Source organism: Rhinoderma darwinii, chromosome 3, assembly GCF_050947455.1.
Source record: "Rhinoderma darwinii isolate aRhiDar2 chromosome 3, aRhiDar2.hap1, whole genome shotgun sequence".
Classification (NCBI taxonomy): domain Eukaryota; kingdom Metazoa; phylum Chordata; class Amphibia; order Anura; family Rhinodermatidae; genus Rhinoderma; species Rhinoderma darwinii.
This window is the reverse complement of record NC_134689.1, coordinates 94,056,730-94,084,470: the sequence shown is the minus strand read 5'-3', so window position 1 is coordinate 94,084,470 and position 27,741 is coordinate 94,056,730. Positions and strand designations below refer to the sequence as shown.

At 42.1% G+C, this 27,741-nt stretch overlaps 1 protein-coding gene across 1 annotated transcript; it reads left to right on the top strand.

The window, feature by feature from the left end:
* THOC3 (THO complex subunit 3) lies at window positions 1-22,370 on the top strand. The gene is made up of 6 exons (XM_075860008.1): window positions 1-214; window positions 437-593; window positions 3,120-3,324; window positions 5,106-5,267; window positions 8,216-8,316; window positions 21,954-22,370. Exons 1-6 carry the CDS (start codon window positions 8-10, stop codon window positions 22,115-22,117), a joined length of 996 nt encoding a protein of 331 aa, XP_075716123.1. The 5' UTR covers window positions 1-7; the 3' UTR covers window positions 22,118-22,370.
* The last annotated feature ends 5,371 nt before the right edge of the window (window positions 22,371-27,741 follow it).

The window sequence follows — 27,741 nt, the reverse complement described above, 5'->3', positions numbered from 1 at the left end:
GGCGCTGATGAGTGACGTCATTTGCCGGCGTCTTCCGTCCATCATGTCGGCTCCAGCGCTGCAGGAACATTTTAGAGCGAACAATAAGACCCGAGAGTTCCCCGCACACAGCGCTAAGGTGCACTCGGTGGCCTGGAGCTGTGATGGACGACGCCTCGCGTCTGGCTCTTTCGATAAGACGGCCAGTGTATTTTTGCTGGAGAAAGATCGGCTGGTGAGACTCGGTGTGAACTGTATGTTCCAATCATTTTTATGCGATTTTATCTCTACCTGTCGCACTAGTCGCGTGTATGTGCAGTGCAGGCTCAGTTGCAGTTGACTGTAACTTTGGAGCATTGTGGTAACTGGATCTGTATAACGTTAGGAGATGGCTTTGATTTGTGAGTTGTTGTACATGTTCTATATCAAGTCTGATATTTTTTTTTTACATTTGCAGATAAGAGAGACTAATTATCGCGGTCATGGCGATAGCGTCGACCAACTCTGCTGGCATCCCACAAACCCAGATCTCTTTGTTACTGCATCAGGTGACAAGACTATTCGTATATGGGATGTTCGATCTGAGAGGAGCCTTACAACTGTTACCACAAAAGGTTAGTATCCACGATACCCTGTGCTCATAGGAACTGTACAGTGAATTGTTAGGCTGGGTTCACACGACCTATTTTCAGGCGTAAATGAGGCGTATTATGCCTCGTTTTACGTCTGAAAATAGGGCTCCAATACGTCGGCAAACATCTGCCCATTCATTTGAATGGGTTTGCCGACGTACTGTGCAGACGACCTGTCATTTACGCATCGTCGTTTGACAGCTGTCAAACGACGACGCGTAATTTGACTGCTTCGGCAAAGAAGTGCAGGACACTTCTTTCCAACGTAATTTGAGCCGTTCTTCATTGAAGTCAATGAAGAGCAGCTCAAGATTTACGAGCGTCACAGACGCCTCGCATAATGCGAGGAGGAGCTTTTACGTCTGAAACGACGCAGCTGTTTTCTCCTGAAAACAGTCTGTCTTTTCAGACGTAAAAGCCTCTCATCGTGTGCACATACCCTTAGTCTGGCATCAATGGAAATTGATGGGTGCCAGATAATCAAATATTCTGGATTATTGGATGGTTATAGAAATTTACCTATGTGCGCGCGCGTGTTGCTCTCCCTTTTTCAGTCCAGGAAAGTTAAAGAAATCGTCAAGCAAGCAGCGCCACCTCTCCATTGAATCCTGTGGAGGATGTGAATACGCAAACTGGGGCATGCAACCCCCATTCACCCAACAGCGCCATGACTGGGGCACGCATCTATGGTGTATCTTGTGGATATTCCATAAATATTTAAGATGGAACTGTTTAAGGTCCCTATTATGGTGCATTACACACAGACCCCCTTCAGTTTTCCTAAGCTTAGCTTTGATAATAGTAGCGTTTAGCCTTAAAGGGCATGTGTCGCTAGAAAAAATAAATAAATATATATATATTTTAGTTAAACTGTTAGTATATAAATGATTACACATTGTTCTAATTTTTTCACAAGTCAGGAAATATTATAAATTAGATTCTAATTTATAACATTTCCCAGTGCTGGTCACTAGAGGGAGCAATTCCCAAAATTGCAGCATTGGCATGTGGTAAAGCAACCTCATTGCTTTATGCTGCAAAATTGGAGAAGACACACTCGCTCTAGTGTCCTCACAGAATCCCCCCTCCCTTATCCTGGCTAGTGCCAGGAGAAAGGAGGGGATTGAACGGTCAAACCTCCTACACTGTGTGCCGCCATTTTTTGAGCGAATACACAGTGTAGGAGGATTAGATACAGTGGTAATCAGACAGTATAACACGAACCTACACAAACATAACTTACCTGCCGCTGCTCCCTCCGCTCCTAGTCCTTGCTTCTGAACATATGGACGGAAGCCGTGTCTGTAAGTCGTCATCTTACTGTCCAGCCGCGGCTTCCGGTCCACATGAAAATGGCGCCGGATGTCGCTCTGCCGAAGACCTTCCTTTTAGTCTGTATGGGAGCGGCGCATGCGCTGTTCCCACACAGACAGCGTACACTATAGTGAATGAAACGGCTCCCGTTCGCATTCTCTATGGGGATGTATGTGCCGTATTCCATCTCTGTATGTGTCGTTAATCGACACATACAGAGATGTAAAAAAAAATGGCAGCCCCCATAGTGAAGTAAAAGAGAGAAAAAAAGTACAACACAAAGACACAAATAAATAAAATTCATTTTAATGACCTACTAAAAGCAATAACCTCTAAAAAAAATTTTTTTCCGTGACACCTTCCCTTTAAAGTGGTTGTCCCAGAATTGACAATTATCATCTACACAGGATAGGTGATAATTCTAATCACTGAAGGACCCCCGCCTTTTCGTGAGAATGGGGGGTCTTGAATCTCTAGCTCTTCTTATCTGCACCCCCCGCAGTGAGAAGTAGCTTAAATGGAGCAGCAGTCAAGCATGCCCCCCACTGCCTTCAATGTCAGAGACTAACTTAAACAGCCGACCACAGTACACGGCTTATTCTGTTATTCTTATAGACTTTAAATGGAGTGGCAGTGCACAAGCTTTGTCCGCTTCTCCATTCAATGTCCTCCTCACTCCGGTTGAGCATTTAGGAGGACGGCTGGGTCCGGGACCCCTACTCTCTCGATCGGTACTGGTCCCAGCAATCTGACAATAATCACCTATATACCGGATAGGTGATTATTGTCGATTCTGGGAACATCCCTTTAAAGATGTTTCTCAGGGATTTTAATCATATTCAAGTTTGCCATTTTACAGATTTCATATGTTTATAGATGGTTGCCAGTGGCTATGAAATATAAATACTTTATAAGTTAGCCACAAATATCATCCCGCACACCTATTCTTTATAATGTCTGTCTCTTGTCAGAATTGTTTGGAGGGTATTAGTCCAAACAGGACACGTACAACTGAAAAAGTTCTCCATCTGATATGTACTTATGCAGCTTAGTTCTTTTTAGTATTTCGCCACATACAACATCGTATGTACAGCCACAATAAGTGTACATATGTGATCCTACTTTCTGCAAAACACAAGACCTCAAAGCTCCGATCCTATTACCTATCGATCTTGTATTATGTCTTTCCTTTAGGTGAAAATATAAATATCTGCTGGAGTCCAGATGGTCAGACCATTGCAGTCGGGAATAAGGACGATGTTGTCACCTTTATAGATGTTAAAACGCATCGCCCCAGAGCAGAGGAACAGTTCAAGTTTGAAGTCAATGAAATCTCCTGGAACAATGATAACAATATGTTCTTCCTCACCAATGGGAATGGGTGCATTAACATTCTGAGGTACGGTGTCTTTCATTCATCACATATGTGTGTTATGTCGCTCTTTGTAATAATCCATCTTTTCTCTTTAGTGATTTATGATCCTATACATTTTTTACATTTTGCTAAAGTGTACCTCCTCCAGTGAAAAAAGATTATAAATCAGGAGTGTGCACTATAATCGTTGTATTACCGTTTTTGCTCCGAGCAGCAGCACAGACAGTCTATAGTCTGTGCTGCCAGCTGCTCATAATGATAGTGTCCTACTCGTTTCCATGGCTCCCGTTTCCAGAACGGCTGCCAGCGCTATAGGATCCGATAGCGCTGGCGGCCGCCCTGAATACGGGGAGCCATGGAGATGAGCAGGGTTCTGTCTCCTATTGAAGATGTATGAGCAGCTGACAGCACGTACTATAGACACTCTGTGCTGCTGCTAGAAGCAGAAACGGTAATACAATACGATTATAGTGCACACTCCTGATTTAGGTTGGGTTCACACGAGCACATTACGTCCGTAATGGACGGAACGTATTTCGGCCGCAAGTCCTGGACCGAACACACGGCAGGGAGCCGGGCTCCTAGCATCATAGTTATGTACGACGCTAGGAGTCCCTGCCTCGCTGCAGGACAACTGTCCCGTACTGTAATCATGTTTTCAGTACGGGACAGTAGTTCCACGGAGAGGCAGGGACTCCTTGCATCGTACATCACTATGATGCTAGGAGCCCGGCTCCCTGCCTTGTGTTCGGTCCGGGATTAGCGGCCGAATTTCGTTCCGTCCATTACGGACGTGATGTGCTCGTGTGAATCCAGCCTTATAGTTGTTTTTCAATGAAAGTGGAGGTACTTTACATAAATTCATAATGTTTTTCAATCTCTCTGTAAGCTGGTCATGCACAATTATTTTTTCGGTCACCTAGTTCCAATAATTTTCCAATTCTCCCCAGCTTTCTCTGTAAACCTGGTTGCTTGTCTCTTCTACATGGCATGTCAAAGGTAAACTCCGGCAGTGGCACACAGTCTCTCTATGCCAGCACCCTCCGAAACACTGCAAAATAAAATAAATCTAACCCCAGAAATTACCCATAAACCCACAATCAAGTTCTAGGTTATAGCTGCCACTTTTTTTTTTTTTTTTTTTATGACCGAAAATGCAGGATGCCCTTTGCTTTGGCACCTCATCTCTACGAGAGTGACAATACATATTATTTATGAATATCTACAGTGGGGACCTACACTGGAAGGTGCATACAAATTATAGTGTCATTTATTATAGATATAGATTTTTTTTTTTTTTTTATTTATTTATTTTTTTTTTCCGTTGGGACATCCAAAAAAATCCTAATATATTTTACAATACTCACTGGAAATCTTCTGTTGATCGTATCCCTATGTACTTTGTGATGACTCGGTTGCAGTGAGGTTTCATCCATGGTAATAAAATGTCACATGACCACAACATTCAATAGCGGCTAAATCCGCAGTGGAAATTATTCACCTCGTTTGGACTTAGCCTAAAATGTACAGTATCTTGTACATACACGCTCTTAGGCCTCTAAAACTTGGCGTTTACAGGTATATAAATAACCTCTGTGTGTAACGACATGAACTGATGTTCTACAGAACGCTGATGTGTCCCTGTCTTATTGGAAGATGGATCTGTCGCTTCACTGACTGCTTCCACAGCAACAAGCTTATTTTCATAATCTTGTACGGTTCTATAAAGGCCTAAGCTTCATCAGTGAATAACATCTGCTATTGTCTGTAAGTAATGTATTTTTTGGTTTTTTTCTGTATTCCAGTTATCCAGAGCTCAAACCAATTCAGTCTATTAATGCGCATCCCTCAAATTGCATTTGCATAAAATTTGACCCTACTGGAAAGTACTTTGCCACTGGCAGCGCAGATGCCCTTGTCAGTCTGTGGGACATAGAAGAGCTGGTGTGTGTGCGCTGTTTCTCCCGGTAAGAAGTTTTGGGTTTTCAGAGGTAATTTCTTAGGTCAGTTTTTCTGAGGATTGCATGCTGCAATTTTTTAAAATAAATATTGTAGTACTAGTATTAAATAATTTTCTACTCTGGAGACTGACTTTATTCATTGGCTGCAGTTAGTAATGTATCCTCAAAGATACTTTTCCCTAAATAAATTTACATGAAATAGGAACTACACTTTTGGTATGTCCATAGAGATATATCAAAAGTTTGAATCGGTGGTGGTCCGGCAGCTGAAGCCCCCGCCCTTGCTGAAACGAAGGTGCAGAAGCCCTCAGCTGAGCACCCTGCACCGTTGGTTATGATTTGAAGCTCCTAGTGTTAGGAAACGTCCGTCCCTTTAAGATCACCTTGACTACTAGTCAAGCTTCTGGGCTGTTCTGGTTTTACTGATCAGCCTATATCTTTTCTGTCTTTCTTCCTATCAGGTGTAGGATTCAGTACTTAAAACCTGGGTTGCTTCTATGTTGTTTGCTTGTGAATTTCCTTGCTGCATGTGTTTGATCAAGCTTCTGACTAAACCCTGTACCTTTTACTATTTGGACTTCTTGGAACTGGACCTCGGCTTGTCTCAGCATTACCCTTTGCTTACGAATTTGGACTTTCTGATCCCGGCTGGCACTGGCCTCTGCTATTCCTGACATTCCTCAGCTTTGTGATTTGGACTTTCTGTTTACCCTCTGGCTGTCTTGTTGCCTATTCTGGTAATGCCTGAATGGCACCTCTTATCCAACACCGAACTCTGTTTTAAACAACCTGGGTTCTATACAGCAAAAATCATCTGGCCTTGTGGTGGGCTCTGGAAAAAACCATAGAGTAGCCTTAGGGGTTGTTCATCAGAGTTGTGACGGTTGCGGATTTATTTGCACGCTCAGTCTCGACAGTCTCTAGCAGACTTTGGGGAATCGCTCACATAGCAATTCCATAAAACTTCCACCCCTGGGAATTGCTTAACCAGTTATTCCATAACCCCAGGGTAAAGACTGCTCTCATAGACGTTCTATGTAAGCCGTCTTGAGCTTGACAGAGCGTCGATCACAGCAGAAGGTGCAGGGCACCCTGCTCAGCTGAGCGCTTCTGCACCTTCATTTCAGCAGCAGTGAGGATGTCCGCACCCAGACCTCATCCGATCCATACTTTTGATATGTCTCTGACGTATCAAAAGTTTGAAGATGGTGTAGTTATTTAAGTATAGGTCTTAACAAAATATTCAGTGATTTATTTGTATTTTTTTTAAACTATACGGAAGTGTAAAATTGTATCTTATTTTGGAAAAGCTGGGTGACGCTATTCGTGTCCACAAGAATGTTATCGGTCTTTTTAGATACACCTGAAAAAAAAGGTTGTTTTTTTTTTTAGCTGTGGTAGCGGCCATATTGGCTGTCGCCCATATTCATGGTCAAGAAATTATTGAATAGACTTAAAGGGGTATTCTGATTTCAGAAAATCAGTTAAACTGTACCAATTCCTCATGTATTGCAAGATATCTGTTTGCTGTCATTTCATTACGAAACTTAAAGGTGTCTTCCAATACTTTTTTTAATCACTGCAACGCTTCTCAATTTATCTATTAATGCCCCCTGAATATCGTTATCTAAATTTTTATTTTTTAATTTACCATTCTATTTTGTCTACACTGAGAGGTTTGTTTACCTCTGTGTGTTCGTTGTCTTGCTCTTCCGGTCATACAGTTCCCGGCATGTAATGCGCCGACACCTTGGACTCATCACGCTTACTTCAACCGGCTATAAACCTTTTCTTATCTCCGTTGCCGTTTTACTGCTCTCATTATATCTGTGAGAGCTAAAGATAAACATGCAACGTATCATGGCTGTACCAAGCAACACTCTTACGTAATCGTATAAAAGAAAACTTAATTTGAGCCCAGAACTGGAGTTCCAGAGCATAGCGCTAGTATAGGATTTGCCCCGTGATTCTGTGGAATCCCCTGACATCACAGTCCGTATATGGACAGTGTTATCAGGGCCTTCCCCAGAGTCGTAGTCCCGGGCAGAGCGCTAGTATAGGCTCTGCTCCGGGACTATATAGAATCCCCTAACCCTAGCACTGGAGTCCTTGTCAGAGCGCAACTAGCTACTGGCCCCTGGCATACTTTATTCTGATAGTTTCCAGTCCGCTGCTAGGGGGAGAAAATGACACGCAGGCCCTGTGACAGCGCAGGAGTGGGCATGCATAGTGAATACTGCTAGTGTAGAAACCACACATGATCAGAGACTAGCCGTGTTTACCACGCATGCCCACTCCTGCGCTATCACAGCCCCTGCGCGTCATTTTCTCTCCCCTAGCAGCAGACCGGAAACTATCAGCAGAAAGAGAGTATCCAGTCCACCACTTCCCTCAGTGTACAGTGACGTCAGGGATGACATACCCGTACACTGAGCCAACTGGAAAATGGAACTCCGATCATGGACGGGCTAGCGCCTGAAGTAAGGATTTTGCTACTGGAGACGCATCACGTGACCGGCGCTGGAATCGGGTGTTAGAAGATTAAATCAAAACGTAAGTATATTACAAGTTACATTTTTTTTTTTTTTTTTTATACGTGTAGTGAAATAGAAATTGGTTAATTGGTTCCGAAAAAACCCTTTAATTGTTTACTTCCAGTTAAATCTGTCTCGGTCATGTGATGGACACAAGTGCATGGGTCGTTACACGACGCCACTCTGATACACATACTTTCACGTGCCCAGGCCAGACTTTTATCAAATGGAAGTAAAAAAAACGAATGTTCTATTGAATCACAACAAGAAAAATATATGGGAAAATTGTATAATTTGTTATTATACAAGAACCCAGTTCATGTGTGTGCGTAGCTTATGTAGTACATGAGTATTTTAGTAAAGTACCTGCCACTTTGTAGTACGCTGCATTTAAAGTCCTTCTTGTTTCTTGATTTCTAGTTTAGACTGGCCTGTGAGGACGCTGAGCTTCAGCTATGATGGGAAAATGCTGGCGTCTGCATCTGAGGACCATTTCATTGATATTGCACATGTTGAAACAGGTATCGGCTACAGTATTTAACCCCTTAATGACCAAGCTTGTTTGGCCCTTAACCCCTTCCCGTCTGACATTTTCTGGATTTTAATATTCTTTTTTTCCTCCCCACCTGCCAAAAGCTATAACTCCTTTTTTTTTTATTTTTTATTTTTTTTGTATTCCTGTCGTTAAAGCCATATGAGTGCTGGTATTCTGTGGAACGAGTTGTAGTTTTTCACAGCACTATTTATTGTACCATATAATGTATTGGGGACCTGGGAAAAAATTATTTGTGGGGTGGAATAGGAAAAAAAACTGATTCCTTAATCTTTTGAGGGGTTTCGTTTTGATGGTTTTCACCCTACCGTAAAAATGGCATGTTAACTTTATTCTACCGGTCAATAAGATTACGGCGATACCAAATTTATATAGTTTTTATATGTTTTACTACTTTTACAAGGAAGAGACTAATAGTTTATAAATAAAATTTGCGTTTTGTCGCCACATTCTGAGAGCCATAACTTTTTTTTCTTTTTTCAGCGATTGAGTGCCTTATTTTTTGCGGGGTGAGCTGAAGTTTCTATTGGTACCATTTTTGGCTACAAGAAAACTTTTTTTTTAATCACTGTTTATTTTTATTTTTTTGTGGGATATGAAGTGACCAAAAAAAACGCAATTCTGGTGTTCTTTAATTTATTTTAACCGTGCGGGTTAAATAATGGTATATTGTAATAGTTCAGACTTTTACCGACATGGCCTTACCAATCCTGTTTTATTTTAATTTTTTACATTACTTTAGAGGAAAAAGGGTTTTTACACTATATATATATTTCTCACACTTTGTTACTCGCCCTAGGGGACTTGAACAAGCAGTTGTTAGATCGCTCGTACAATACATTGCAATACTAATGTATTGCAGTATATTGTCATTTCTACAGGCTCCTGTTGAGCTGTGCCAGAGACACGGCTTAAAAGGAGATGAAGAAAGGCAGCCCAGGGGGCCTTCATTAGGGCCCTAGGATGCCGTGACAACAATTGGCGCCCCCCCCCCCCCCCATTGCTTTGCAGGGGGAGGTGAGCTGTCAGATGGGGGCGCGCCTCTGTTTCTAACATCTTAGCTGCTGCGATCGTGCTTGATCACAGCATCTAAGGGGTTAAACGGCCAGGAACAGTGTGATCGCTGTTCCTGGCCGTTAGTCCCGGGTGTCAGCTGTAAAACAGAGCTGACACCCGCTGCGGGCTCAGCGGGTGAGCCCGCCCCAAACATCACCTCCCCCACCACGACGCAATAGTACGTCTTAGTGCGGAAACAGGTTAATGACCAAGCCAGATTTTTCAAATCTGGTACGTCTGACTTTATCAGACAATAACGCTGCCCAACTGGGCGTGTTCTTTATTTTGACCAATCAGCATGATACACTTCTCTCCATTCATTTACTCTGCACAAGTTAGAAACTAAACAAAAAATATGAATAAATGAAATTGACTCCCTAAAAAGAATCCCCCACCCCACCCTTTTTGGTGTTACCTAAATGTTATATAAAACGAATTAGAAAAAGTGTTTTATATGTCTCAAAACAGGGAAAGTTGCACAGGCCTTGTCTTGAAGGGCACATGGGGCAGTAAAACAAGGTATCCCTCCTCCCATGGTTACTGCAAACCCGGCATCTCTCTTGGGGGTATTTATTCTCAGGGACGGGGTGAAGGAATTAGCGCTCAGTGAGCATTTGGACATCCTCTGACTCTAAAAAAATTCTCCAGGTGAGGAGGAGTGAAACTGGAGGTGCTCTATAATATTTTCTTGGTACTGTAGGAAACTGAGCGTTCCTTGTAGAGCTCATCGCTGTTAGGCCTTATTCACACGGACCTGTCCGTATTGCGCGCGCAAAAAAATGCTGCGTTTTGCATGCGCAAAAGGTCTGTGTGGCATCAGCATGTGGTGCGCGGCTGCGTGATTTTCACGCAGCCGGCATCGTGATGACACTCTGGTTTTCTGTTTACAAACACAAAAGCACGTGGTGCTTTTCTGTTTTCATTCATTCTTTTTACTACTGTAGCGCGCATCACGCGTGGCACCCGGAAGTGCTTCCGTGTGCCCAGCTCGATTTGCACGCACCCACTGACTTCAATGGGTGTGTGCAGCGCGAAACGTGGGCAAGTATAGGACATGTCGTGAGTTTCACGCAGCGGACATACGCTGCGTGAAATTCACTGACAGTCTGAACGGCCCCATTCATTAGCATAAGTCCATGCGATGCCCGTGAAAAGCACACGCGTAGCACGGACGTATTATACGTTCGTGTGAATAAGGCCTTAGATGTAGCCATCTGGTTGAGGTAGATCGCTACGTTTTTTAAATCAGGCCCTAGTCTTATGTTTTACTAAGTAAGGTTGTAGGACCTGCTCAGATCGACCCCCCCCCCCCCCACACCCCCACAAACTTATCGTAGTCCAATACACAGACCAGTTTCCTAATCAGTGGTAGCTCCCATCTTTCATACTGGCACTGTGGTGTCCTCCTGTACGGTGGTGAGCATGTACATCTCCTTCTTGTCACTTCACTTGACAGCAAGCAACTGGTCACTTGCAAATGAGTGCCCCCCCCCCCCCCCCTTGTTATATGTCTGGACACCCATTGTTCAGGCTCTTTTGAAGGGGATGTATTGGTGAAAGGATGGACTGCCCTTGAAACTCATGAGACTCGAGTACTGATAATTTTTGGCCCGGGGTGTATAAATTTAAAAATTACTTTTTAGGAGGGAGATGAGGGGTCTCAATTTGTTGAGGCGATCATAGCCTGGGTCACCTCTTGGGGGGGGGGGGGGGGGGGGGAGATTTGGGAATTGTCAGATAAGTGCATGAAACGCATTATAGTTTCACATCGCGTTTGGGCCATAACAGCTGTCTGTAAAAAACAGGGGTGTTGTGGGTAGTGCTGTTAGCCCAGAAAGACCGGATAGAAGGTTTTTGTTTTTTTTTTGTTTTTTTTTGTTTTTTTTTTCCGAGACTGTTGTGGGGGTCTATGCTCTAACATAGCAAGACCTTGGGTTTTCGGTCACAAATTCCTTGCCGTATATATTTGTCTGCAGGACAATTAATTCCAGGACCTATTCTATGAGCAATTAAAAAAATAAAAATGGTTGATTCCTGGAGTCGCTATAAATGGCAAAATTTGGGGGAAGAAAGAAATTGCAGAATCCCACATTGCGGGAGGGACTGCATTACTAGGCACTGCTTCTGACTGGTCAACAGTGGCAGCTGCGTCCACCACCATAGGGCTGGGGGGGGTCCAGTGGCAGAAGCAGAACTTGTGTAGCTTTCTGAATTAAGTTCTTCTGACACCGTGTCCATGTCGCTGCCTGAGCTGCCGGAGCACAGCAAGGTGTATGCCTGCTCCGCAGTAACATTTCTGCAATTTTTCGCTACACTAATAAACTAACTTTTGTTATATAAAAAAAAAATGTTGCCTTTTTTTAATAAGTAACTAAAACTATTTTTTTACCGATAAATCGCCGCGAATAACTGCTATTTTATCTCATAGTCCGCAATAAAAGATCACTGGTAATCTGGACGTGATCACGGGTAATCTGCTAACACAGGCGAATATGTGATGTTTTTCACAGTATGACCGCACAAGATTTGAAGCAGTATCTCTCTCTCCTCTCACAAAACTACAGTGAGAGTCAGCACAAAACCTGTGCTGTATTTACTAAATATATGGCTATGGTCACTGTGACCACAGTGGCCATATGATCAGGGACCAATTATAACGGTCCCGAGTCAATGTTCCAGAGCAGGGAGAGTTCCCGCCTCCTGGCAGCGCTACTTTGTTTTAATGCAGTGCCGTAAAAAAGCTACTCCATCAGAATAAAGCCCATTCGTGGTCGCCGTAAAAACACCTATGGGCGGTCACGAATGTTGGTGCTGCAGATGTTAACGGGTTCATCGATTCTGAGAGAAACCCAAAAAGTGAAGAGTGAATGAAATAAGACTTTTCTCAAATACATAGCATTAGCAGGACAGTGGATTTCCCTCAGTGTAAGGTCTAAAATGTGGCCTTTTCTGCTAGAAGAGGAGACTGCTGCTTGTAAAGGATTAATCTGCCACAGGAGGACACAGCTACTTGTTAGGGTCCATTCACACGCTGCGGTTAGAACCGCATCAAGAAAACCTCATGATTTTTTTTTACCTCAATATGATGTGCTTTAAATTGCAGTAAAAATGCATGCAGTTCTAGCCGCACCTTGGACGCAACTTGTGAATGGTCCCTTAGTGTTGGTGTTGTCAGACGTTTAGGTGCGATTTTAAAAAAGCATCCAGATTTCCGCATGTGTTTGTGCTGTGATTTTGCTGCGGTTTTTTAACCGCACCACAACCGCATAGAAAGATACACCAAATCAAAGGTAAAAACGTATGCTGTTATGGATGTGGTTGTTTTTTTTTTTAAATGCGGTTTTAACTGCACCTCAAAGACTAAATACACCCTAAAAGTTTAATCTGCTAGCGGAGGAGAACACAGGTTATTTTAAAGGGGTAATCTAGAGGAGGAGGAGGCAACTGCTTGTAATGGGTTTGTTTGAGTCTCTCACTACATAGACAGTCAGCAACAGACACACACTGATGAGAAAGCTGTGACAGGATTTACCTTTGCTGCTGCTTCTTCCTCCTACTGCTTCATAATACACAGGAATCCATCTTACATTGCTGCTAATACAACAACCTCCAGCTTGAAGTAGGATAGCTGTTCCCCTGTACACATGCTGCACACTCAGCCCCCCCCCCCCACACAAACTTGAGTTGATGGCATTTACTCTTTTATGTGTACTCGTGTCATCCGTGTACAGCATGAGGCTATAGTCAGGCGTTTCATTTAATCGCTACACAACCTTGTCATTTTTGCCATGGTTTCGCGGTAATAAATGGTTTGACCACACCGTCTGAATATACCCTTAGGCAGTCTTATTAATTTCAGAGCCCAGCACTAAAGAAATAGTATGTGCAGGCATTACCTGAGCTTAACTTCTTCGGCAGCAGTTCTAGTGAGTGATTTACACTTGGCAACCACTTTCTTAACCCCTTCCCTCTTTAGCCACTTTTGACCTTCCTGACAGAGCCTCATTTTTCAAATCTGACATGTGTCACTTTATGTGGTAATAACTCCGGAATGCTTTCACCTATCCAAGCGATTCTGAGATTGTTTTCTCGTGACACATTGGACTTTATGTTACTGGCAAAATTTGCTCGATATGTTCAGTATTTAATTGTGAAAAACACCAAAATTTAGCGAAAAATTGCAAAAATTAGCATTTTTCTCAATTTAAATGTATCTGCTTGTAAGACAGGCAGTTATAATACACAAAATTGTTGCTAATTAACATCCCCCATATGTCTACTTTAGATTGGCATCGTTTTTTGAACATCCTTTTATTTTTCTATGACCTCACAAGGCTTAGAACTTTAGCAGCAATTTCTCACATTTTCAAGAAAATTTCAAAAGGCTATTTTTACAGGGGCCAGTTCAGTTGTGAAGTGGTTTTGAGGGCCTTATATATTAGAAACCCCAAAAAAGTCACCCCATTTTAAAAACTTCACCCCTCAAAGTATTCAAAACAGCATTTAGAAAATGTCTTAACCCTTTAAACATTTCACAGAAATTAAAGCAAAGTAGAGGTGAAATTTACAAATTTCATATTTTTCTGCAGAAATACATTTTTAATACAATTTTTTTTATAACACAGAAGGTTTTACCAGAGAAATGCAACTCAATATTTGTTGCCCAGTTTTTGCAGTTTTAGGAAATATCCCACATGTGGCCGTAGCGTGCTACTGGACTGAAACACCGGCCTCAGAAGCAAAGGAGCACCTAGTGGATTTTGGGGCCTTATTTTTGTTAGAATATATTTTAGGCACCATGTCAGGTTTGAAGGGCTCTTGCGGTGCCAAAACAGTCAAAATCCCCCAAAAGTGACCCCATCTGGGAAACTAGACACCTCAAGGAAATTATCTAGGGGTGTAGTGAGCATTTTCACCGCACAGGTTTTTTACAGAAATTATTGGAAGTAGGCCGTGAAAATTAAAATCAACATTTCTTCAAAGAAAATGTAGGTTTAGCGATTTTTTTTTTCTCATTTCCACAAGGACTAAAGGAGAAAAAGCACCGCAAAATTTGTAAAGCAATTTCTCCCGAGTAAAACAATACCTCACATGTGGTAATAAACGGTTGTTTGGAGACACGGCGTGGCTGAGAAGGGAAAGAGCGCCATTTGGCTTTTGGAGTTCACATTTAGCAGGAATGGTTTGCGGAGGCCATGTCACATTTACAAAGCCCCTGAGGGGACAAAACAGTGAAAACCCCAAACAAGTGACCCCATTTTGGAAACTATACCCCTTGAGGAAATTATCTAGGGGTATAGTGAGCATTTTGACCCCACAGGTTTTTTGCAGAAATTTTTGCAAGTAGGCTGTGAAAATGAAAATCTACATTTTTTCAAATAAAATGTAGGTTTAGCTAATTTTTTTTCATTTCCACAAGGACTAAAGGAGAAAAATCACCATAAAATTTGTAAAGAAATTTCTACCGAGTAAAACAGTACCCCATATGTGGTAATAAACGGCTGTTTGGACACACGGCGAGGCTGAGAAGGGAAAGAGCGCCATTTGGCTTTTGGAACTCAAATTTAGCAGGAATGGTTTGCGGAGGCCATGTTACATTTACAAAGCCCCTGAGGGGACAAAACAGTGGAAACCCCCCACAAGTGACCCCATTTTGGAAACAACACCCATTGAGGAAATTATCTAGGGGTATAGTGAGCGATTTGACACCACAGTTTTTTTGCAGAAATTATTGGAAGTAGGCCCTGAAAATAATAATCTACATTTCTTCAAAGAAAATGTAGGTTTAGCGATTTTTTTTTTCTCATTTCCACAAGGACTAAAGGAGAAAAAGCACCGCAAAATTTGTAAAGCAATTTCTCCCGAGTAAAACAATACCTCACATGTGGTAATAAACGGTTGTTTGGAGACACGGCGTGGCTGAGAAGGGAAAGAGCGCCATTTGGCTTTTGGAGTTCACATTTAGCAGGAATGGTTTGCGGAGGCCATGTCACATTTACAAAGCCCCTGAGGGGACAAAACAGTGAAAACCCCAAACAAGTGACCCCATTTTGGAAACTATACCCCTTGAGGAAATTATCTAGGGGTATAGTGAGCATTTTGACCCCACAGGTTTTTTGCAGAAATTTTTGCAAGTAGGCTGTGAAAATGAAAATCTACATTTTTTCAAATAAAATGTAGGTTTAGCTAATTTTTTTTCATTTCCACAAGGACTAAAGGAGAAAAATCACCATAAAATTTGTAAAGAAATTTCTACCGAGTAAAACAGTACCCCATATGTGGTAATAAACGGCTGTTTGGACACACGGCGAGGCTGAGAAGGGAAAGAGCGCCATTTGGCTTTTGGAACTCAAATTTAGCAGGAATGGTTTGCGGAGGCCATGTTACATTTACAAAGCCCCTGAGGGGACAAAACAGTGGAAACCCCCCACAAGTGACCCCATTTTGGAAACAACACCCATTGAGGAAATTATCTAGGGGTATAGTGAGCGATTTGACACCACAGTTTTTTTGCAGAAATTATTGGAAGTAGGCCCTGAAAATAATAATCTACATTTCTTCAAAGAAAATGTAGGTTTAGCGATTTTTTTTTTCTCATTTCCACAAGGACTAAAGGAGAAAAAGCACCGCAAAATTTGTAAAGCAATTTCTCCCGAGTAAAACAATACCTCACATGTGGTAATAAACGGTTGTTTGGAGACACGGCGTGGCTGAGAAGGGAAAGAGCGCCATTTGGCTTTTGGAGTTCACATTTAGCAGGAATGGTTTGCGGAGGCCATGTCACATTTACAAAGCCCCTGAGGGGACAAAACAGTGAAAACCCCAAACAAGTGACCCCATTTTGGAAACTATACCCCTTGAGGAAATTATCTAGGGGTATAGTGAGCATTTTGACCCCACAGGTTTTTTGCAGAAATTTTTGCAAGTAGGCTGTGAAAATGAAAATCTACATTTTTTCAAATAAAATGTAGGTTTAGCTAATTTTTTTTCATTTCCACAAGGACTAAAGGAGAAAAATCACCATAAAATTTGTAAAGAAATTTCTACCGAGTAAAACAGTACCCCATATGTGGTAATAAACGGCTGTTTGGACACACGGCGAGGCTGAGAAGGGAAAGAGCGCCATTTGGCTTTTGGAACTCAAATTTAGCAGGAATGGTTTGCGGAGGCCATGTTACATTTACAAAGCCCCTGAGGGGACAAAACAGTGGAAACCCCCCACAAGTGACCCCATTTTGGAAACAACACCCATTGAGGAAATTATCTAGGGGTATAGTGAGCGATTTGACACCACAGTTTTTTTGCAGAAATTATTGGAAGTAGGCCCTGAAAATAATAATCTACATTTTTTCAAAGAAAATGTAGGTTTAGCTAATTTTTTCTCATTTCCAGAAGGACTAAAGGAGAAAAAGCACCACAAAATTTGTAAAGCAATTTCTCCCGAGTAAAACAATACCCCACATGTGGTAATAAACGGCTGTTTGGACACACGGCAGGGCTTAGAAGGGAAAGAGCACTATTTGACTTTTTGAGATCACATTTAGCAGGAATGATTTGCGGAGGCCAGGTCACATTTGCAAAGCCCCTGAGGGGACAAAACAATGAAAACGCCCAAAAAGGGACTCCATTTAGGAAACTACACCTCTTGAAGAATGCATCTAGGGGTGTAGTGAGCATTTTGACCCCACAGATGTTTCATAGAATTTATTAGAATTAGGCAGTGAAAATAAAAACAGTCCTTTTTCTTCAATAAGACGTAGCTTTAGCGCAAATTTTTTCATTTTCTCAACAAATAAAGGAAAAAAAGAACCCAACATTTGTAAAGCTATTTCTCCCGAGTACGGCAATACCCCATATGTGGTCATAAACTGCTGTTTGGGCAAACGGCAGGGCTCAGAAGGGAAGGACCGCCATTTGGAGTGCAGATGTTGCTGGATTGGTTTCTGGGCACCTGTGGGCCCAAAACAGTGGAAACCCCCCAGAAGTGACCCCATTTTGTAAACTACACCCCTCAATGCATTTACCAAGGGGTGTAGTAAGCATTTTAACCCTGCAGGTGTTTTGTAGAAATTAGTGTGCGCTCAATGTTGCAGAGTGAAAATGGGATTTTTTTCCATAGATATGCCAATATGTGGTGCCCGGCTTGTGCCACCATAACAAGACAGCTCTCTAATTATTATGCGGTGTTTCCCGGTTTTAGAAACACCCTACATGTGGCCCTAATCTTTTGTCTGGACATATGACAGGGCTCAGAAGTGAAGAGTACCATGCGGAGTGGAGGCCTAATTTGGCGATTTACAAAGTATTGGTTCACAACTGCAGAGGCTCAGATGTGAAATAATAAAAAGAAACCCCTGATAAGTGACCCCATTATGGAACTGCACCCCTCAAGGCATTTATTAAGGGGTGTAGTGAGCATTTTCACCCCACAGGTCTTTTCCATAAATGAATGCGCTGCGGATGGTGCAAATTAAAAATTTATATTTTTCCCTAGATATGCCATTCAGTGGCAAATATGTCATGCCCAGCTTATGACGCTGGAGACACACACCACAAAAATTGTTAAAAGGGTTCTCACGGGTATGACGGTGCCATATATGTTGAAGGAAACTGCTGTTTGGGCACGCTGTAGGGTTCAGGGCCGAGGGAGCACCATTTGGCTTTTGGAGAGCGGATTTTGCTTGGTACTATATTTGTTTGAGTATTGCTGGTGTTTTATAATGTGGGGGTACATGTAAGCGGGGCGGAGTATATAAGGGGCATAGTCAGGTGGTATAAAAAAATAAAAATAATCCATAGATGTGTGTTACGCTGTGAAGCAATCCTTTCTGCACAGGCCGGTGTCGCACTGATAAATGGTGTCATTTCTTATCCCCCTTTTGGTCCACACTCCGCGCCTTTGTAGTTTGGGGAATTTTGCTGGGAAAGTATTATCCTGGTATAATACGGGCACCGTCGCTTCCATCGGATATGATTGGGCCCTCCCTTCCTGGTTCCCTAATTTTAGGTCCTTGATAAATCGCCTCTTGAAACAGAAGAAATGTTCTCCTCGGGCACAACTGCATATTTTTTTAATTCCTGACTTATTGGAGCCATAACTAATTTTATTTTTCATAGACGTAGCGGTATGAGGGCTGGTTTGTTGCGGGACGAGCTGTAGTTATTATTGGTACCATTTTGGGGTACATGTGACTTTTTGATCACCTTTTATCCTATTTTTTGGGATGCCAGGTAAACCAAAAAACGCAATTCTGGCACAGCTTTTTTTGGTTTTTTTTTATACAGCGTTCACCACGCATTATAAACTACATGTTCCCTTTATTCTGCGGGTCAGTACGATTCCGGCGATACCTCATTTATAGAACTTTTTTATGTTTTACAACTTTTTGCACAATAAAATTACTTTTGTAAAAAGAATGTATTTTTTCTGTCGCCAAGTTGTGAGAACCATAACGTTTTAATTTTTTTGTCGACCGAGTTGTATGAGGGCTTGTTTTTTGCGGGACGAGCTATAGTTTTTATAGGTACCATTTTTGGATACGTGCGACTTTTTGATCACTTTTTATTGTAATATTTGTAGGGCAAAGTGACTAAAAAACAGAAACTCTGGTAACGTTTTTTACGGGTTTTTTTTACGCTGTTCACCGCGTGCAATAAATAATATAATATTTTGATACCTCCGGTCGTTACGGTCGTGGCGATACCAAATACATATGGTTTATTATTATTTTTCAATAATAAAGGACTTGATAAGAGTAAAAGGGGGATTGTGTGTTATTTGATTACTTGAAACTTTTATTGTTTTCAAACTTTTATTTTTTGCACTTTTTTTTACACTTTTTTATACTTTTTTTACACTTTTTCTCAAGTCCCACTAGGGGACTTGAAGGTCCAACGGTCAGATTTTTTTTTTTCTAATACATTGCACTACCTATGTAGTGCAATGTATTAGATCTGTCAGTCATTCACTGACAGCAAGCCGTTTAGGCTTCGCCTCCCGGCGGGGCCTAGATCGGCTTCCGTAATGGCAGAGCAGGAGACCATTGTGTCTCCTGTTGCCATAACAGCAGTCGCCAGTCCCGATTGCCTGTCAGGGCTGGCGATCTGCTTGTAACCGCTACGATGCAGCAATCGCTTTCGATTGCTGCATCGAAGGGGTTAATGGCAGGGATCGGAGCTAGCTCCGGTTCCTGCCGTTACAGGTGGATGTCAGCTGTACAGTACAGCTGACTTCCACCGCTGATGACGCCGGATCAGCTCCTGACCCGGCGCCATCTTGCCGGCAGCTACGGAAGCCGATCAGGCTCCGCCGCCGGGCGGATCTTGACCGGCTTCGGTGCTAGGCAGACCGGGAGGCCAGTATTAGGCCTCCGGTTGCCATTGCAGCCACCGGAACCCCGGCAATTTCATTACTGGGGTTCCGATGAGCTGCAAACACCTTAAGTGCAGCGATCGCGTTTGAGCGCTGCACTTAAGGGGTTAATGGCGGGGATCGAAGCTAATTTCGGTCCCCGCCGTTACAGTCGGATGTCAGCTGTAAGATACAGCTGAGATCCGGTGATGATGGGACCGGCTCAGCTTCTGAGCCGGTGCCAAACGTTTGACGTACATGTACGGCAAGATGCGGGAAGTCAGTACTTTCCATGACGTACATGTACGTCAAATGTCGGGAAGGGGTTAAGGTTGTATTCACACAAACCCTTTCTGTTGCAGTTTTTGCTGCATTTTACTTGTAACAATGACAAAAAGCCGCAGAACCATAACAAATGGCATGTGTAAATACAGCCTTAGAACTCCTAGATACGTTCCAGTTAGAATTCAGGTTCTGCCGTGATTTTCCTCAGTTGTCACATGGAATTTTAAAGGGAAGGTGTCATGAATTTTTATTTATTTTTTTATATTATTGCTTTTAGCATGATATTAAAATAAATTTGTATTTATTTGTGTTCTCATGTTCTACTTTTTACTGTTCTTACTTTTACTTCTCTATGGGGGCTGCTATTTTTTTTCATCTCTGTATGTGTCGATTAACGACCAATACAGAGATGCTATATGGCACTTACATCCCCTTAGAGAATGCGAACGGGAGCCGCTCCGTTCTCTGCAGCGCCGGCTGTGTGGGAACGGCTCATGCGCCGCTCCCACACAGACCAAAACGAAGCTCGTTAGCAGAGCAAAATCCGGCGCCATTTTCATGTGGACCGGAAGCTGCTGCCAGACAATAAGATGACTTCTTCCGGCTGCGGCTTCCGGCCATATGTTTAAGGAAGCTAAGGCGCAAGGCATAGGAGCGGAGGCGGCAGGAGCAGGTAATTTATGTTCGTGCATGTGATGTGTGTATTATGTTTGTGTATGTTCGTGTTACAGTGCTAAGCCGACAGTATATCTAATCCTCCTACACTGTGCAGTCGCTCAGAAAATGGCGGCACACAGTGTAGGAGGTTTGAAGATTCAACCCCCTCCTTCTCCTGGCACTAGCCAGAATAAGGGAGGGGGGATTGTGTGAGGACACTTGAGAGTGTGTGTCTACCCCAAATTTGCAGCATAGAGCAATGAGGTTGCTTTACCACATTGACCATGCTGCAATTTTGGGAATTGCTCCCTCTAGTGACCAGCACATGGAAATTTTCTAAATTAGAATCTAATTTATAATATTTCCTGACTTGTGAAAAAATTAAAACAATGTGTAATCACTTAAATTTTTCAACTAAAAAAAAAAAATAAATAAATAAATCTCTACCGACACATTTCTTTTAAGTTCTTGCTTCCTTTGAGTCAAAGAAATGTAATTTTTTACATTTGTAATAAGTTAGGTTTTAGGCCCCATACACACAACCATAGTTTTCATCCATAAATTTGGATCTGTAAATACTGATGAAATTGCAGGCCTATTCATTTCTGTTTCCACGAACACCTTTTTCGTATATTTACAGATGTAGGTCTGTGCCGTATAAATGATCCGCAAAATAAAGAACATGTACTATTCTTGTCCGCAATTGCAGCACTGATTCGCCAATAAGTCTATTTGCGCTTCCGCAATGACGGACTGTTGAGGATGTGTATCCGTAGCTGTCGGATCTGTATTTGCGGATAGTAAAATCCCTTAGGGTATGTTCACACGAGGTCATTACGTCTGTAATTGACGGACGTATTTCGGCCGCAAGTACCGGACCGAACACAGTGCAGGGAGCCGGGCTCTAGCATCATACTTATGTACGATGCTAGGAGTCCCTGCCTCACTGCCGGACAACTGTCCCGTACTGTAATCATGTTTTCAGCACGAGACAGTTGTCCGGCAGCGAGGCAGGGACTCCTAGCGTCGTACATAACTATGATGCTAGGAGCCCGGCTCCCTGCACTGTGTACGGTCCGGTACTTGCGGCCGAAATACGTCCGTCAATTACGGACGTAATGACCTCGTGTGAACATACCCTTACAGTCGTGTGCATAAAGCCTTACTGAGTAAGTGCACTTCAGAAATTTCTAATGTGTATAGCGATACAAAAATTCCTTTATTCTCTTTCTAATTATGTTTATTCATGTTTTTAGGTGAGAAGTTGTGTGAAGTTCAGTGTGAGTCGCCCACTTTCACTGTTGCCTGGCATCCTAAGAGATATATTTTGGCATTTGCCTGTGACGACAAAGATGGCAAATATGACAGTAGTCGTGAAGCTGGCACTGTAAAATTATTTGGTCTTCCAAATGACTCTTGAAAAGCAAAAATGGCTCTAGCAATGACCGTTTACCTCCTGCCAATACTCACAAAGCTGAGGGCTGAAAGAGGCATGAATTAAGACAATAGGTGAAAGCAACATCTGCGGTGTGGCAGGAACGCATTACTTTTACCCTTCTAGGATCAACCCATATGATGAAATTGAAGTCTTTTTAACGTCGCTACATTACTGATACAAATTTATTTTGTTTTGTAGTAAAATTTGAACTTGTATTAAAACTTTTTTTTTTTTATATTGTACTATTGTATAATATGTGAATTTAAAAAAATAACATTGGAACAGTCGGGATGGAGGGGCTAGTGCAGGGGGAAAGGAAAAGAGTCATCCAGAGCAACCAATCGTATTCCAGCTCCCATCGTTAGAAGTCTTTTGGTAAATTAAAGCAATGATTTATACACTTTTTCCCTTGGGCTAGGAATATGTAGATTGGTTGATCCCTAAATATTATATTTCTAAAATCCTGAGATAATTGGAGCTTAAGAGCTGGATATCCTTTCACCTTAAATGCAAGAAATGCTGCACCTATTATTCAGGAAGGAGCATTCTTAGCAGTGTGGCGCTGCTACGGCAGACCTATAGTCTCGCAATTGCATGAATTTACTGGCTGCTCACTCGTCACCTACAGGTGCTTCAAAGTGAGATCTCCTCTATATTGGGAGTTTCGTGGGAACAGTACATGGTGCCAATTGGGGGCAGCCCTGACGTTTAACATGGAGGTGCAACTATCTTGCGTCAGTGGAAAGCACTGTTAAGTGAAACTCCTCTGCACCCTGTTAGAGTATGTTCACACGCTTAGCAAAATACGTCTGAAAATACGGAGGTGTTTTCATGCGAAAACCGCTCCTGATTTTCAGACGTTTTTGTTACAACTCGCGTTTTTTGCGCAGTATTTTACAGCCGTTATTGGAGCTGTTTTTCAATGGAGTCAATGAAAAACGCCTCCAAAAATGTCCCAAGAAGTGTCCTGCCCTTTTTTTGACGAGCCATCATTTTACGTGCTGTATTTTGACTGCGACGTGTAAAATGAAAGCTCGTGGGAACAGGACACAGTAAAACCCATTGCAAGCAATGGGCGGATGTTTGAAGGCGTAATGGAGACTGTTTTTCAGGCGTAATTCAAGGCGTAAACGGTACGAATTACGTTTGAAACCACTGCATGTGAACATACCCTTACCGTTCAATGCTAAACTTGGATGTTTCTGTGGACAGTGTACAATCCGATATAACGAATAATCCTGATCACAGTCCAGTAGGATTATACACTTGGAGTGAGACTATGATTTTATTTTTGCTTCATATTGTCATGGTGTATTTGGTAGCTATTACTTCAGCCAGGAGAATATGTAAGATCCATGCCATTTCTGCTACTCGTCGTTCTAGTAAAATAAGGGAGGATGCCAGCCATAAAAAAAAAATGGTGAGTCCAATAGACTAAGGATGTAGTGCCAGCAAAAGTACCATCACTAGGTTGATTAAACAAGCCATCTCTAACTTAAAGGGGTTGTCCATGTACTGACAACTGATGACCTATCCATGGGTCAGGTCATCGGTATATGATCGGTGGGCGTCTGACACCCGGACAGGCAACGATCAGCTGGCGCCGGATGTTATGCGCGGTATGCATTATTCGGATCCAGAAGCAGATGGCTCAGACTACTGTATAGTGGCTGTGCTGCAGCTCTGCCGCTATTCCGAGACCAGAGCCATCTGTTTTCAGCATGAACGCTGGCGACTTATGCACTATTCGCCTCGGCACTCAGTGACCCCACTTAGTTGCTGTGGTTCCTAAATGCTTACACTTTGCAATAATAGCACTCATTATTGATCGTGGAACATCTAGGAGGGAAGAAATTTCACAAACTGCACCTAAATGGAAGGGGGTCCGCTGTGCTGGGGGAGAGAATTCTAGCTGGGGTGGCGGAGTATTTAAACTAGGGCTGAGGAGGGAGGCCAATGTAGAAAATAAAGGGGTAGTTAGGTTAGAGAGGGGACAGACTATATTGGTGGGGGGGAGAAACAGACAGTGGGGAGAGGACTAGGCAACAAGATAAGGCGATCCATGTGTTACAAAACAGCAGTGAAAATAAAAAAGCCCAAATGTCAAATCACATTTCTGATACTGAAAGTGAAACATTTAAAGGCAAGTTAAAGTGAATGTTCACAAATCCAAGAAGTCTAGCAAGCAAAATGGGGGAGCTGGAGGCCTTGATACTGGAAGAAAATATAGATATAGTTGGTGTTGCTGAAACATGGCTGGACTCTTCACATGACTGGGCTGTAAATCTACAGGGTTTTACACTGTTTCAGAAAGACAGGGCGAATAGGAAAGGTGGTGGTGTATGTCTGTATGTGAGAAGTGATATGAAGGCGAGTGTGAAAGAGAATATAGTGGGTGAAGACTGAGGAGGTTGAAACCTTGTGGGTGGAACTAGAGAGGGAGGTAAACACTGAAAATATTACTTTTGGTGTAATCTATAGACACCCCCCCCCCCCCCCCCCAATATAACTGATGGAAGGTTAGCTATCTAAACAGATGGAGCGGGCTGCACAGGCTGGTACTGTAGTGATAATGGGAGATTTTAATTACCGGTATATTAATTGGTGTAATGGTTCGGCTTCGGCTGCAAAGGGGAGACCTTTCCTAAACCTGTTGCAGGAAAATTTTAAGGGCCAGTTTGTGAAAGACCCGAATAGAGGTGAAGCTCTGTTGGATCTGGTCATTGCTAATAATGCAGATCTTGTTGGGAATGTCAATATTTTGGAAAACCTTGGTAACAGTGATCATAATATAGTTAAATTTTACATATACTCTAAAAAACAAACACAGGCTGGGAGGGCAAAAACATTTAATGTTAAGAAGGCCAATTTCCCCAGGATGAGGGCTGCAATTCAGGATATAGACTGGGAAGAACTAATGTCAAATGGTACAAATGATAAATGGGAGATTTTCAAATCTACTTTGGGTAATTATAGTGCAAAATTTATTCCTATAGGTAACAAGTATAAATGACTAAAATTAAACCCACATGGCTTACACCTTCTGTAAAAAGGGCAATACATGACAAAAAAAGGGCATTTGAAAAATACAAATCTGAGGGTACAGCTGTAGCCTTTGTAAAATATAAAGAGCTTAATAAAATCTGTAAAAAGGTAATAAAATCAGCAAAAATGGAAGGAAGGTGGCCAAGGATAGTAAAACAAATCCCAAGGAATTCTTCAAGCATAAAAATGCAAAAAAGCCAAGGTCTGAACATGTAGGACCCCTAGATAGCGGTAATGGGGAGTTGGTCACAGGGATCAAGAGAAGGCCTAGTTACTAAATGGGTTCTTCTGCTCTGTATATACAACAGAAGAAAGAGCAGCTGATGTAGCCGGTGCCAGTGCTGTTAATATATCAGTTGATATACTGAATTGTTGAATGTAGATATGGTGCAAGCGAAATTAAATAAAATAAACATACACAAGGCCCTGGGACCAGATGGGTTACACCCTAGATTTCTTAAGGCGCTTAGTTCAGTTATTTCTGTCCCCCTCTTCATAATATTTAGAGATACTCTTGTGACTGGTATAGTGCCAAGGGACTGGCACAGGGCAAATGTGGTGCCTATTTTCAAAATGAGCTCTAGGTCTTCGCTGGGTAATTAGAGACCAGTAAGCTTAACATCAATTGTGGGGAAAATTTTTGAGGCTATATACAGAATTATATGACATAGTATTATAAGTGACAGCCAGCATGGTTTTACTAAGGACTAACCTGATTTGTTTTTATGAAGAGGTGAGCAGAAGCCTAGACAGAGGGGTCGCTGTGGATATAGTGTTTAGGCATTAAGGTTTAGAAAGTATAGTTTGTAATTGGCTCAAGGACCGTATCCAGAGAGTTGTGGTCAATGATTCCTACTCTGAATGGTCTTCAGTGCTGGGACCACTATTATTCAATTTATTTATAATATAGAGGATGGGATTTATTATTTATTTCAGTTACTTATATAGTGCCAACATATTACACAGCGCTGTACAGAGGTCCTCTGTTTTTACTGTCCCCATTGGGGCTCACAATCTAAATTCCCTATTGGTATTTTTTTGGGGTATAGGAGGAAACCAGAGTACCCAGAGGAAACCCACACAAACACGGGGACATGCAAGCTCCATGCAGATGTGTCCTTGTTTGGATTTGAACCCAGGACCCCAGCGCTGCAAGGCAATAGTTCTAACCACTGAGCCACCGTGCTGCCCTCTATTAATAGCACTAGTTCTATTTTTGCAGATGACACCAAGCTATGTAATATAGTTCAGTCTATGGAATATGTTCGTGAATTGCACGCGGATTTAAACAAACTTAAGTGTTTGGGCGTCCACTTGGCAAATTAAGTTTAATGTAGATAAATGTAAAGTTATGCATCTGGGTACCAACAACCTGCATGCATCATATGTCCTAGGGGGAGCTACACTGGGGGAGTCACTTGTTGAGAAGGATCTGGGTGTACTTGTAAATCATAAACGAAATAACAGCATGCAATGTCAATCAGCTGCTTCAAAGGCCAGCAAAATATTGTCGTGTATTAAAAGTGGCATGGACTCGTGGGACAGGGATGTAATATTACCACTTTACAAAGCATTAGTGAGGCCTCATCTAGAATATGCAGTTCAGTTCTGGGCTCCAGTTCATAAGGATGCCTTGGAGTTGTAAAAAATACAAAGAAGAGCAACGAAGCTAATAAGGGGCATGGAGAATCTGAGTTATGAGGAAAGATTAAAAGAACTAAACCTATTTAGCCTTGAAAAAAGATGACTAAGGGGGGACATGATTAATTTATATAAATATATTAATGGCACATACAAAAAATATGGTGAAATCCTGTTCCATGTAAAAACAAGGGGGCACTCCCTCCGTCTGGAAAAAAAAAGGTTCAACCTGCAGAGGCGACAAGCCTTCTTTACTGTGAGAACTGTGAATCTATGGAATAGCCTACCGCAGGAGCTGGTCACAGCAGGGACAGTAGATGGCTTTAAAAAAGGCTTAGATAATTTCCTAGAACAAAAAAATATTAGCTCCTATGTGTAGAAATGTTTCCCTTCCCTTTTCCCTTCCCTTGGTTGAACTTGATGGACATGTGTCTTTTTTTCAACCGTACAAACTATTCAACTATGCTGGAATTCAGTGAGCTCTTTAGAATGGCCTGTTCTTTCACAAATGTCTGTGATGTAGACTGCATGGCTAGGTGCATGATTTTATATACCTGTGGAAATGGGAATTAATGAAACACCTGAATTCAATGATTAAGAAGTGTCCCGATACTTTTTCCCATATATATATATATATATATATATATATATATATATATACACACGTGAGGAATAACACTATTTCTGGCCATTACATGACTTGTAGTGTCTGTTTAATATATACCAAATAACCTTTTCTATATGACTATTAGTAGATCTCCTTTAAACCTTATGATAAAGTTTTACTTGTGTGTGTTTTTGTGCGCGCTAGCGATTCATCAAAAAGTCAGGATAATTGCATTCTTCCATCATCTGATCATGTAAAAAGTAGAGAGCAACATGTACTTAGTACTCTCTTGACCCAGAGAGTCTAACTGGAC

Excerpts from the sequence above, each read along its gene's own strand:
- THOC3 (XM_075860008.1), top strand. The coding sequence starts at position 8 with ATGAGTGACGTCATTTGCCGGCGTCTTCCGTCCATCATGTCGGCTCCA. Across the intron at positions 215-436 it reads TGCTGGAGAAAGATCGGCTG|ATAAGAGAGACTAATTATCG; the intron begins GTGAGACTCGGT and ends TTACATTTGCAG. Across the intron at positions 8,317-21,953 it reads TATTGCACATGTTGAAACAG|GTGAGAAGTTGTGTGAAGTT; the intron begins GTATCGGCTACA and ends TCATGTTTTTAG.